General features: G+C 38.9%; 1 protein-coding gene across 1 annotated transcript; it reads left to right on the top strand.

Moving 5' to 3' along the window:
• The first annotated feature begins 1,559 nt into the window (after positions 1–1,559).
• LOC128425168 (phospholipase A and acyltransferase 4) lies at positions 1,560–12,988 on the top strand. The gene is made up of 4 exons (XM_053411698.1): positions 1,560–1,667; positions 2,401–2,503; positions 2,638–2,897; positions 12,691–12,988. The coding sequence occupies exons 1-4, from the start codon at positions 1,569–1,571 to the stop codon at positions 12,865–12,867; spliced, it is 639 nt and encodes a 212-aa protein (XP_053267673.1). The 5' UTR covers positions 1,560–1,568; the 3' UTR covers positions 12,868–12,988.
• Positions 12,989–14,306: the final 1,318 nt, after the last annotated feature.

Raw genomic sequence — 14,306 nt, 5'->3', positions numbered from 1 at the left:
CAAATGTCAAACAGAAATAAAAAAAACAGATGAAAACTGTATTTATCAGTAGTAAATCCGTGGCCTATAATGGCCCCTGACTGTTCCACCATTAACTATATGGTAACTTCATCGCATTTTTATAAACATCCAATTCAGAATTAAAATAAATCTTTGATATTTGTATTTTTACAATTGGGGGGGCCACATACACCAAATATTGGGTTTTAGAGGGAAAGTAGTAAAACAGGTGGTTCCAGGGCCGGGTCTAGACAGGCATGTATGAGGGGGCAGCCACAAATCTTGAGGGGGCATTGTGCCTAACCCTAACCCTAACCCTATTTAGTTTGAGGGGGCACAACATTTATTTGAGGGGGCCAGGCCCCCTCTTGCCCCTGCCTAGACCCGGCCCCCGTGGTCCTTTAGAGACACGTCTGCATTTGCTACTCAGACAAAGTTAAAAAATCAGAAATTAAATGTTAATTACAGAAGAAATATTCATAAAAGCTCATGTGTTTCTTATTATTAACGCAGCATCTCCCTGCACGTTATTTCACGATTTAATGTGCGCAGGAATAGAAACGATCCCGAACAGAGAAGCAGCAGCTGGATGTGGAAGAGAGGAGCCGCTGTTTGTTGGAATATGCAGCCGCACTGATTGGATTATTTATGGTGTAACTTACGTTTGATGAGACGCAGGCAAACTCCGCTGTGCGGGCTCCATCCCGTTTTATTCACAATCCACGGTTCCGTCGTTTCACGCAGTTTCAGGGGACGAGCAGGTTAAGATACACACGTCTCTGCTGCCGCTTAGTGGCCGCGTGCTCACATCACAATAAGGCTGATATGGTTTCATGTATACGTATACAATATTTGTTACAAATCATAAAAACATCACATCACTTAAAAACTCACTGTACACTTCTCAATATTGCTGCTTGTCATATTTATTCCAAAGACTTTAAATAATCCAATTCAAACTCTCCAAACACATCTTTCAGCACACTGGTAAAGCAAACACTCTTTGGAAAGTTCAAACATTAAAGTGAGTCAAAAATAATAGAATTGCTTACCTCCACCAACAATTAGCAGTTATGAAAACACATTCAGATTCTCTAGATCAAGTTTTTTATTTGGATTTACCCCAAACTTCACACATTCCTAAAATGTATCAATCCCCTAAGCAGGTCAGATTTTTTTTTCCCACTACGAGCTATTAATTATTCTCTGAGGAATCAGGGACAATATCAAAAGATCTCTCCATTGTTTGAGTTGATGCATGCAACATTGATTATGATTGAAACTATTTAAATAAACAATTCCACCTGTGCAGACTAGAGAGAAAAATGTAATAATTGAAGTAGAATTAAATTAAAACTATCTTCCTAACAATGGATCTTTTTTTTTTTTTTTTTTTTTTAAATATGTTATTTTACTTTTGAAATGTGTATCTGTACTTTGCAGGAAAATATAATGATGGTAGATTTGTATTTGAAATTATTTAAATCTTGCAAATGTTCAAATGCAGAGTTGCTGCTGCCCATTTCTAGAAATAAGGAAACTCATCCCACTTACAGGAAGGGATTGGAATGTTGGGAGACGTGCAGAACCGCAGTGTTCCAGTGCACACACACACACAGGATGTGACAGAAGCTGATAGACGAAGAGCTGAAGACATGGCACCAACGGTGAGTCTCCTGTTGCTCATTCGTTACGATAGATTTAGTTTTTGTTCTTTTACAGTGAAACAGTATTAACTTTCTTTGTGAACATAAACAAAATTACAGAGTTCTGCTCCATAAGGGGTCGACTGAACAGAACTTAAGTTTTATAAACTTTAATCAAATGTAACTGAACAGAATCAGATCTGAACAAAGACAAAAACAGATCAAACAAAGGAGAAGATATGTAATGACTGATCAGAGCATTTCAGAAACAAAAGGAGCGAACAAAGAAAAAGAGACAGAGAGAGAGAAAGTGAATGTGAGTTGGCAGAGTTTGGTCATTCTGATTTAATGCTGCCTCAACTTCTTCACAACTTCAACAGAACGTCTTGTTGTCTTCACCTCTGATGATTTAATGCGTGAACGACACAGACATTCATTTTGTGGGAGTAAAATCAAAATGATGATAGAGTTCATACAAGCTGATGACGACAGGACGTACGTATCTCTGACAAATGTTTAGGCCGCAATTACAATGTGAAACCGTAACACCTCTAATAAATGGGCAATACTGCTACCGTAAAACAATGAGAAGAGCGTTCTCTATAATGATACTTTAACAGTATGACCCTCGTGCTCGTGCACACAAACAAATACAACAGGAAGCCACGATGAAGATCACTTTGATCACTGCACAGTTACATTGAATACATGTCCAGTTTATCATTTATATTAGTATTTTCATGTTTCTTTTTAGCATAATGCAAAGGCAGGAGATCTGATCGAGATATCCCGTGGGCTCTATAAGCACTGGGCCGTCTACATCGGAGATAATGAAGTGGTTCATTTCGGTAAAGGCGGTGAGTGAAGTGATAACTATATTCACATTAGAATATAACATGGGCATGACGTGTATTTCATGATGGCACCTTCCTCCTTTCCTCTTTCTTTGCCTCCCTGTTCTTCCTGTTGGTCTTTTCTATAAAACACACAGGTGGTAACTCATCTGGCTCGTCCAACTTTCTGAGCCGAAGCCCCGGAGAGGTGAAGCGTGAGAAGTTCACCAAAGTGGTCGGCAGTCACAGTTGGAAGGTCAACAATCTGCTGGATGAAAAGTACCATGCTCGTGACCCTTCCGTCATAGTGAAGGAGGCCTGTGCGAGGGTGGGCCGCGATCGAAAGTACGATGTTGGCAATTCCAACTGTGAGCACTTTGCTACCAACATGCGATACGGCAATCCAGAGTCTCGACAGGTGTGTATCTAACTGTTGTGTTCGTTAACCTCGTTAACTCTTCCACAGCAAAATTTGTGGGTAGATGTTGTGTTTTTTAAAAGGCGATTGACAGTAGACGAGTCTTCCTTTCTGTTTTCTCCACAAAGTGATTCCTGGTGTTAAACGCTCCGATAACTGACAAGCAGGAGACAGATTCCTAATATTTATCTGAAGTGCATGTAGTGGAGATACTGGTATTAGGGATATAATACATTTCTGATACTAATACATCAGCTGATATTTATTCCTATGGTGTCATTATCAAACCCTTATAACCTAAAAATGTAAATGAGGCTTGATATTATACCTTTTAATTGTAAACTCTACTTTAAATTAATATGAATACAAATACAGCAAAATAAAGCAAATATATAGAGCTTGAAATGAGTGGAAACGATTAAAATGACCCTCAATAGGAATATAAATATCCTCTCACCGATTTCGGTGCTCGGGCCCTAATAATGTTGAATATACATCTTTAAATAGTAGTAATATCAATTTAATATTATTGTTTGGTAAATCTGTTTTATAAACAATTTTAAACATGTAAAGTTTAGTTTGTTGGTTGAGTTTTTGCAGCCCACAGGGAAACCACATCTTTACATTATGAACAATCTTGTTTATAATAAACTCAGATGCCATGTGAACACAATGAATCAGTAGATGATTTATAATAGAGTAAACATTTCAATTCTAATAACAGCAGAACAGATGTAGTTAGGGCCCGAGCACCGAAATCGGTGGGAGGCCCTATTGAAATTGAAATGATTATTAGGGCCCGAGCACCGAAATCGGTGGGAGGCCCTATTGAAATTGAAATGATTATTAGGGCCCGAGCACCGAAATCGGTGAGAGGACCTATTGAAATTGAAAAGATTATTATTATTATTATTTTTCTTCGCTCAGTGAATTGGCTTTTTGAGGGCTTTAACGTGCTCAAAAAGTTTCTAAAGTGTACAGTAAATTAGAAATGTGCGCAAGTTTACGTATTCTGAAGTATTTGGGAACGGGTGTGTCAAAACCGCTCAATAGCGCCACCTACGGAAAAGCCCCTCATTTAGCATTCACCGATCATCAAAAAAAACAAAGACTATTGTGTATCATGACTAGATGCACAAAAAAGTCCATCAGTGCATTATGAATAACGCAACAGGAAGCCCGCCAGTTTGACTTTAGTGGCCATTTTGGTCATATTCGATATTTTTTCTTTTAAGTACTCCTCCTACAGCTTTCATCAAATCAACTTACAATTTAGACGATCGTCATCACAACAAAATGGAGATCTAAAGTTATTGAAGGATTAAGTTTTAGCAAAACCGTCTGACCGTGGTGTGGCCTCAAAGTTTGATTAAACGCCATCAAAACACGGGCTCCTGTATCTTGGACATATTTTGTCCAATCGAGTCCAAACTATACACATAGGACAAGAGTCACGACCTGAAGACATCTGTACAGAAATCGTGACTTAAAATCACAGCGTCCCCTGGTGGCAACAGGAAATGTGTTTTTTTTGTACGTGTTATGTTTTTATGTACTACTCGGAGAGCTTTCATCAGATCAACTTAAAAATTAGATGAGACTCTACAAAACAAGATGAAGATCTAAAGTTATCAAAATTTAAACTTTTCATTAATCCGTGTGACCGTGGTGAGGCTTAAAATCTTGATGTGCAAAATGAAAAGACATGTTTTCATTTCAACCATTTATGTGTTTCATGGTGTTATACTGACCTCTAGTGGCTTTATATTGCCGGCAAAACCTACTTGTACCGCAATATTAAGTCACTAGAGGGCAGTGTAGGATCATGGTTTGACCAAGGCACAAATTGTGTCACCTAAGGCAGGGGTAGGCAACCTTTACTATTTCCTCCACTCTTCCCCCAATTTAAAGCTGTCTGTTGCCGCACAACATATTTGATAACACAGGTTATAAAGTTATTTATATGACTATATATATATATATATATATATAGTCATGCAATATATATAAAAACTATAGTTTGTTGCATTTATTAAATAATAGAACGACAATAAAGACAACTGTTGACATTTAACTGCTATTTTTACCTGTTACAAAATAGGAAAACACTAAACTCTTACCATGGCGTGGAGTCAAAGTCTGATCACACGCCATCAAAACACGAGCGTCTGTATCTTGGACATATTTGGTCCAATCAACTCCAAACTAGACATGTAAGACAAGAGTCGCGACCTGATGACATCTACAAAGACATCATGACTTAAAATCCTAGCGCCACCTGCTGGCTACAGGAAGTGAAGCGTTTATTGTTGCTGCAGAGCTTAAAACGCACGCAAGGCAGAGACATGCGCTTGGTCATCGATCGTTCTCTCTTCCCCGACCGCAACAGACTTGAAATTGCCTGTGCTCGGGCCCGTTAGTGCTACAACGTAGCCCTAGTTAGGGCCCGAGCACCGAAATCGGTGAGAGGACCTATTGAAATTGAAAAGATTATTATTATTATTATTTTTCTTCGCTCAGTGAATTGGCTTTTTGAGGGCTTTAACGTGCTCAAAAAGTTTCTAAAGTGTACAGTAAATTAGAAATGTGCGCAAGTTGACGTATTCTGAAGTATTTGGGAACGGGTGTGTCAAAACCGCTCAATAGCGCCACCTACGGAAAAGCCCCTCATTTAGCATTCACCGATCATCAAAAAAAACAAAGACTATTGTGTATCATGACTAGATGCACAAAAAAGTCCATCAGTGCATTATGAATAACGCAACAGGAAGCCCGCCAGTTTGACTTTAGTGGCCATTTTGTTCATATTCGATATTTTTTCTTTTAAGTACTCCTCCTACAGCTTTCATCAAATCAACTTACAATTTAGACGATCGTCATCACAACAAAATGGAGATCTAAAGTTATTGAAGGATTAAGTTTTAGCAAAACCGTCTGACCGTGGTGTGGCCTCAAAGTTTGATTAAACGCCATCAAAACACAGGCTCCTGTATCTTGGACATATTTTGTCCAATCGAGTCCAAACTATACACATAAGACAAGAGTCGCGACCTGAAGACATCGGTACAGAAATCGTGACTTAAAATCACAGCGTCCCCTGGTGGCAACAGCAAATGTCTTGTTTTTCTATGTCTTACAGTTTGACTCACTTCTCGTAGGGCCTTCATCAAATCAACGTAAAAATTTGATGCATGTGTACAAAACAAGATGAAGATCTAAAGTTATCAAAATTTAAACTTTTCATCAATCTGTGTGACCGTGGTGAGGCTTATAAATTTGATAAACAAAATGAAAACACCATGTCTGTAGTTAATGGTCCAACACTGCTCTCTAGTGACTTAATATTGAATTACACCTGTAGTGCCAATATTAAGGCACCAGAGGTCAGTGTAACACCATGGTTTGATCAAGACACAAAATGTAACTATTGAAAAAGCCATTTCGTCCCCTCTTCCCCCAATTTAAATCTGTCTGGAGCCGCACAACATATTTGATAACACAGGTTATAAAGTTATATATATACATATATATATATATAGTTATACAATATATATAAAAACTATAGTTTGTTGCATTTATTAAATAACAGAACGACAATAAAGACAACTGTTGACATTTAACTGGTATTTTTACCTGCTACAAAATAGGAAAACACCATACTCTGACCATGGCGTGGAGTCAAAGTCTGATCACATGCCATCAAAACACGAGCGTCTGTATCTTGGACATATTTGGTCCAATCAACTCCAAACTAGACATGTAAGACAAGAGTCGCGATCTGATGACATCTACAAGGACACCATGACTTAAAATCCTAGCGCCACCTGCTGGCTACAGGAAGTGAAGCGTTTATTCTTGCTGCAGAGCTTAAAACGCACGCAAGGCAGAGACGTGCGCTTGGTCATCGATCGCTCTCTCTTCCCCGACCGCAACAGACTTGAAATTGCCTGTGCTCGGGCCCGTTAGTGCTACAACGTAGCCCTAGTTATTATTATTATTATTATTATTTTTCTTAGCTTAAATGAATTGGCTTTTTGAGGGCTTTAATGTGCTCAAAAAGTTGTAGGAGTTTGCAGTAAATTCGAAGGCGGCGAAAATTTACGTATTCTGGAGTATTTTGAAAAGGGCGTGGCAAAATGGCTCAAGAGCGCCACCTACGGAAAAGCCCCTCATTTAGCATTCACCGATCTTCAAAAAAAACAAAGACTATTTTGTATCATGACTAGATGCACAAAAAAGTCCATCAGTGCATTATGAATAACGCAACAGGAAGCCCGCCAGTTTGACTTTAGTGGCCATTTTGGTCATATTCCATATTTTTTCTTTGATGTACTTGTCGTACAGCTTTCATCAGATCAACTTCAAATTTAGACGATCGTCATCACAACAAATTGGAGATCTAAAGTTATTGAAGGATTACGTTTTAGCAAAACCGTCTGACCGTGGTGTGGCGTTAAAGTTTGATGAAACGCCATCAAAACACAAGCTTCCATATTTCAGACATAGTTTGTCCAATTGAGTCCAAACTAGACACATACGACAAGAGTCGCGACCAGAAGACATCACTGCAGAAATTGTGACTTACAATCACAGCGCCCCCTGGTGGCAACAGGAAATGTCTTGTTTTTAAGACGTGTTATGTTTTTATGTACTACTCGGAGAGCTTTCATCAGATCAACTTAAAAATTAGATGAGACTCTACAAAACAAGATGAAGATCTAAAGTTATCAAAATTTAAACTTTTCATCAATCCGTGTGACCGTGGTGAGGCTTAAAATCTTGATGTGCAAAATGAAAAGACCTGTTTTCATTTCAACCATGTATGTGTTTCATGGTCTTATACTGACCTCTAGTGGCTTTATATTGCCGGCACAACCTACTTGTACCGCAATATTAAGTCACTAGAGGGCAGTGTAGGATCATGGTTTGACCAAGGCACAAATTGTGTCACCTAAGGCAGGGGTAGGCAACCTTTACTATTTCCTCCACTCTTCCCCCAATTTAAAGCTGTCTGTTGCCGCACAACATATTTGATAACACAGGTTATAAAGTTATATATATATATATATATATATAGTCATGCAATATATATAAAAACTATAGTTTGTTGCATTTATTAAATAATAGAACGACAATAAAGACAACTGTTGACATTTAACTGCTATTTTTACCTGTTACAAAATAGGAAAACACCAAACTCTGACCATGGCGTGGAGTCAAAGTCTGATCACACGCCATCAAAACACGAGTGTCTGTATCTTGGACATATTTGGTCCAATCAACTCCAAACTAGACATGTAAGACAAGGGTCGCGACCTGATGACATCTACAAAGACATCATGACTTAAAATCCTAGCGCCACTGGCTACAGGAAGTGAAGCGTTTATTGTTGCTGCAGAGCTTAAAACGCACGCAAGGCAGAGACATGCGCTTGGTCATCGATCGTTCTCTCTCCCCCGACCGCAACAGACTTGAAATTGCCTGTGCTCGACCACTCTTCCCCCAATTTAAAGCTGTCTGGTGCCACACAACATATTTGATAACACAGGTTATAAAGTTATATATATATATATAAAAACTATAGTTTGTTGCATTTATTAAATAATAGAACGACAATAAAGACAACTGTTGACATTTAACTGCTATTTTTACCTGTTACAAAATAGGAAAACACCAAACTCTGACCATGGCGTGGAGTCAAAGTCTGATCACACGCCATCAAAACACGAGTGTCTGTATCTTGGACATATTTGGTCCAATCAACTCCAAACTAGACATGTAAGACAAGGGTCGCGACCTGATGACATCTACACAGACATCATGACTTAAAATCCTAGCGCCACTGGCTACAGGAAGTGAAGCGTTCATTGTTGCTGCAGAGCTTAAAACGCACGCAAGGCAGAGACATGCGCTTGGTCATCGATCGTTCTCTCTCCCCCGACCGCAACAGACTTGAAATTGCCTGTGCTCGACCACTCTTCCCCCAATTTAAAGCTGTCTGGTGCCGCACAACATATTTGATAACACAGGTTATAAAGTTATATATATATATATAGACATACAATATATATAAAAACTATAGTTTGTTGCATTTATTAAATAATAGAACGACAATAAAGACAACTGTTGACATTTAACTGCTATTTTTACCTGTTACAAAATAGGAAAACACTAAACTCTTACCATGGCGTGGAGTCAAAGTCTGATCACACGCCATCAAAACACGAGCGTCTGTATCTTGGACATATTTGGTCCAATCAACTCCAAACTAGACATGTAAGACAAGAGTCGCGACCTGATGACATCTACAAAGACACCATGACTTAAAATCCTAGCGCCACCTGCTGGCTACAGGAAGTGAAGCGTTTATTCTTGCTGCAGAGCTTAAAACGCAAGCAAGGCAGAGACGTGCGCTTGGTCATCGATCGCTCTCTCTTCCCCGACCGCAACAGACTTGAAATTGCCTGTGCTCGGGCCCGTTAGTGCTACAACGTAGCCCTAGTTATTATTATTATTATTATTATTTTTCTTAGCTTAAATGAATTGGCTTTTTGAGGGCTTTAATGTGCTCAAAAAGTTGTAGGAGTTTGCAGTAAATTCGAAGGCGGCGAAAATTTACGTATTCTGGAGTATTTTGAAAAGGGCGTGGCAAAATGGCTCAAGAGCGCCACCTACGGAAAAGCCCCTCATTTAGCATTCACCGATCTTCAAAAAAAACAAAGACTATTTTGTATCATGACTAGATGCACAAAAAAGTCCATCAGTGCATTATGAATAACGCAACAGGAAGCCCGCCAGTTTGACTTTAGTGGCCATTTTGGTCATATTCCATATTTTTTCTTTGATGTACTTGTCGTACAGCTTTCATCAGATCAACTTCAAATTTAGACGATCGTCATCACAACAAATTGGAGATCTAAAGTTATTGAAGGATTACGTTTTAGCAAAACCGTCTGACCGTGGTGTGGCGTTAAAGTTTGATGAAACGCCATCAAAACACAAGCTTCCATATTTCAGACATAGTTTGTCCAATTGAGTCCAAACTAGACACATACGACAAGAGTCGCGACCAGAAGACATCACTGCAGAAATTGTGACTTACAATCACAGCGCCCCCTGGTGGCAACAGGAAATGTCTTGTTTTTAAGACGTGTTATGTTTTTATGTACTACTCGGAGAGCTTTCATCAGATCAACTTAAAAATTAGATGAGACTCTACAAAACAAGATGAAGATCTAAAGTTATCAAAATTTAAACTTTTCATCAATCCGTGTGACCGTGGTGAGGCTTAAAATCTTGATGTGCAAAATGAAAAGACCTGTTTTCATTTCAACCATGTATGTGTTTCATGGTCTTATACTGACCTCTAGTGGCTTTATATTGCCGGCACAACCTACTTGTACCGCAATATTAAGTCACTAGAGGGCAGTGTAGGATCATGGTTTGACCAAGGCACAAATTGTGTCACCTAAGGCAGGGGTAGGCAACCTTTACTATTTCCTCCACTCTTCCCCCAATTTAAAGCTGTCTGTTGCCGCACAACATATTTGATAACACAGGTTATAAAGTTATATATATATATATATATATATAGTCATGCAATATATATAAAAACTATAGTTTGTTGCATTTATTAAATAATAGAACGACAATAAAGACAACTGTTGACATTTAACTGCTATTTTTACCTGTTACAAAATAGGAAAACACCAAACTCTGACCATGGCGTGGAGTCAAAGTCTGATCACACGCCATCAAAACACGAGTGTCTGTATCTTGGACATATTTGGTCCAATCAACTCCAAACTAGACATGTAAGACAAGGGTCGCGACCTGATGACATCTACAAAGACATCATGACTTAAAATCCTAGCGCCACTGGCTACAGGAAGTGAAGCGTTTATTGTTGCTGCAGAGCTTAAAACGCACGCAAGGCAGAGACATGCGCTTGGTCATCGATCGTTCTCTCTCCCCCGACCGCAACAGACTTGAAATTGCCTGTGCTCGACCACTCTTCCCCCAATTTAAAGCTGTCTGGTGCCACACAACATATTTGATAACACAGGTTATAAAGTTATATATATATATATAAAAACTATAGTTTGTTGCATTTATTAAATAATAGAACGACAATAAAGACAACTGTTGACATTTAACTGCTATTTTTACCTGTTACAAAATAGGAAAACACCAAACTCTGACCATGGCGTGGAGTCAAAGTCTGATCACACGCCATCAAAACACGAGTGTCTGTATCTTGGACATATTTGGTCCAATCAACTCCAAACTAGACATGTAAGACAAGGGTCGCGACCTGATGACATCTACACAGACATCATGACTTAAAATCCTAGCGCCACTGGCTACAGGAAGTGAAGCGTTCATTGTTGCTGCAGAGCTTAAAACGCACGCAAGGCAGAGACATGCGCTTGGTCATCGATCGTTCTCTCTCCCCCGACCGCAACAGACTTGAAATTGCCTGTGCTCGACCACTCTTCCCCCAATTTAAAGCTGTCTGGTGCCGCACAACATATTTGATAACACAGGTTATAAAGTTATATATATATATATAGACATACAATATATATAAAAACTATAGTTTGTTGCATTTATTAAATAATAGAACGACAATAAAGACAACTGTTGACATTTAACTGCTATTTTTACCTGTTACAAAATAGGAAAACACTAAACTCTTACCATGGCGTGGAGTCAAAGTCTGATCACACGCCATCAAAACACGAGCGTCTGTATCTTGGACATATTTGGTCCAATCAACTCCAAACTAGACATGTAAGACAAGAGTCGCGACCTGATGACATCTACAAAGACACCATGACTTAAAATCCTAGCGCCACCTGCTGGCTACAGGAAGTGAAGCGTTTATTCTTGCTGCAGAGCTTAAAACGCAAGCAAGGCAGAGACGTGCGCTTGGTCATCGATCGCTCTCTCTTCCCCGACCGCAACAGACTTGAAATTGCCTGTGCTCGGGCCCGTTAGTGCTACAACGTAGCCCTAGTTAAAACTTATTTTATTGAGCTCTTTAACTTTTTATTTATTTAACACAATCTACTGTGACTGAATGAATGCAGATGTGAGTCCATTGAGATATTTCAAACACTGCAGGAAGATGAACAAACTCTTTGATCACTGGGTTCATCTGTCACCTTCACTGTGTCATATACAAAATAATCCAGAATGTTAAACCAACCATCTCATCATCTCATCACCAACCATTAAAGGTCCAGTGTGTAAGATTAAGGTGAAATTAAATATATACAATGATACTTTTGATGTTTCCACTAGTGTGTTTCATCTAAATTGTAAAAAAAATATATTTTTCTTTACCCTAGAATGGGTTGTTTAAATACTTCATATGAAAATCCCTTATATTTGAATACTTTAGATGAACATACTCTACTATAATTAAACACTTTATATTTTAATACTTTATATTTTAATACTTTATATTTACATCAGGAGCTGGTCCTCTCTTTGGAGGACGCCATGCTTTTTACAGTAGCCCAGACTGGACAAACTCAATCTTTTGAGTTTCTGTGACGAGGGGGGGGGGGGGTGTTCAGCTGCAGCCTGACACTTCACCACTAGATATCACTAGATTCTACACATTGAACCTTTAAGTGTGGTTTCATAAGGGGACTGTGCCAGCGCTTTACTGAGTGACATTCAACTCATCCAGATCCTGTTTGAATGAAAAATTATCAAAATGTTTTGACCTTGAGTTTGTTGATTGTTCAAAAAATAACGGTTTGTCTCGTCTTTTCTCTCGTAGGTGAGAAATGTCATTATTGCTGCCACCGTCGTAAACACCACAGGCACCGCAGCCGCAGCATTCGGCACAGGCGTCGCAATCGCCGCCGGAGCCCCCGTTATCTTTGCAGGACTCGTAGTAGCCGGGGCAGTGGCTGGCATTGCTGCTGTGTTGGGCATTAAAGATTTAACCAATTAAGAGGAACAGGAAGACAACAAGAAGAAAACAAGAACAAATTCCAAACACTGGCAACAATGTATGTTTGCATGTAGCTGACAGTGATTATGATTTAAACTTTTTAAATAAACGATTTCACTCCTGCAGTGTCAGTGGTCATAGATCAAAGGAATATTTATGTCTTGCAAAGGTGACGTCTCTCTCTCTCAGAATTGGTACATTTCTAAAAACGTGTAAACGTTGAGGTACAGCGAAGGTTCATCCTTCCTTTTCAGGCAAAACGCATGCAACGCTTCAAAAAGCATGTGCTCCGGCCCGCCCAGTGCTGCTTTGCAGTCCTAGACATTTTAGAAATTGTATCTTATAGTTGGTAGTTTCCAGTTATTAGGGCCCGAGCACCTCGTTTGGTGGCCCTATTGTATTTCGAATGATTTGTATTTTATTTCTGTATTTCTATATCCATTGATTTATATGTTAATATCTACATTAATACATTTATTTGTGAATTTACACCTTATTACTGTATTTCTACACATACTCATTATTTGTATATTTCTACATTTTACTATTCTTTTTATGACATTTCATTGTCATACATATTCAGTGATGACCCTCATACTGATACTACTACCACTGCAGATGCCTGTTTTACCTGCTTTATTTGTATTAGTATTACTATATTACTGTAGTATTATGTCTTTGACATGACAATGGATACTTTGATGAGGGAAGTAAATGGGCAGGATCTTTGTGTAACACCTCTGTTTGCTGTGAGGGCAGACTCTGTAGCCCCCCCTACTGAGGACATCAGATACTGCACTTCTCTTGCACTTCTCCTGAGACCTGCTTTTGTAAAGTGTAAACGAGTAGAATGTAATAGATGTAGTGTGTATTTCATCTATAAAAGTAGATGTGCTGCATGTGGTAACATTAAGAGCAGACATTGTTGCTTCCGCACAGAAACCCCATGTCCTGGTTTCACTGGGACATCGTACACATTGTCGGTTTTAAATGCAGTTTTTCCAGGAACTCTATATTCCTGGTAAATTACTAATTAGTCCACTTATCGTCATGCACGTGACCCAACACGTCTTGTTTGTTTGTGCTTCCGCTTCGACATTTTCCGGTAGCAGCGCTCCGGGTCCGTGAAACATGACACAGCTTTCAATCATATGTGCACAATCTTTTTCAGAGTTTGTCATGGACTTCCAGACGTTCCCATTTCTTTCTTTTTTTAAGGACTTCTTGTTTATAAAGCAACTCAACTAGTCATCAAATTGTCTCCTCATCTGCTGAGGATGATCATGACTGAAAGATCCAAAATGGCCCGTGATCTTGTGAAGCCTGTGGTGAGACTGAATGGCAACATCAAAAATATTTGCAGTTTACTCACTTTATTTCCAGCATTATATATATTTTTGAATCTGATCATTCTTTATAAGTAAAAAAAATAAACTATG

Source organism: Pleuronectes platessa, chromosome 2 (assembly GCF_947347685.1).
Source record: "Pleuronectes platessa chromosome 2, fPlePla1.1, whole genome shotgun sequence".
NCBI lineage: Eukaryota > Metazoa > Chordata > Actinopteri > Pleuronectiformes > Pleuronectidae > Pleuronectes > Pleuronectes platessa.
Note: the sequence above shows the minus strand (reverse complement) of the source record. Positions and strands in the feature narration are given on the sequence as shown.

Coding starts and splice junctions, on each gene's coding strand:
- LOC128425168 (XM_053411698.1), top strand. CDS start 1,569: ATGTTGGGAGACGTGCAGAACCGCAGTGTTCCAGTGCACACACACACA. Junction 1,668..2,400: donor CTGAAGACATGGCACCAACG/GTGAGTCTCCTG, acceptor GTTTCTTTTTAG/CATAATGCAAAGGCAGGAGA. Junction 2,898..12,690: donor GCAATCCAGAGTCTCGACAG/GTGTGTATCTAA, acceptor TTTCTCTCGTAG/GTGAGAAATGTCATTATTGC.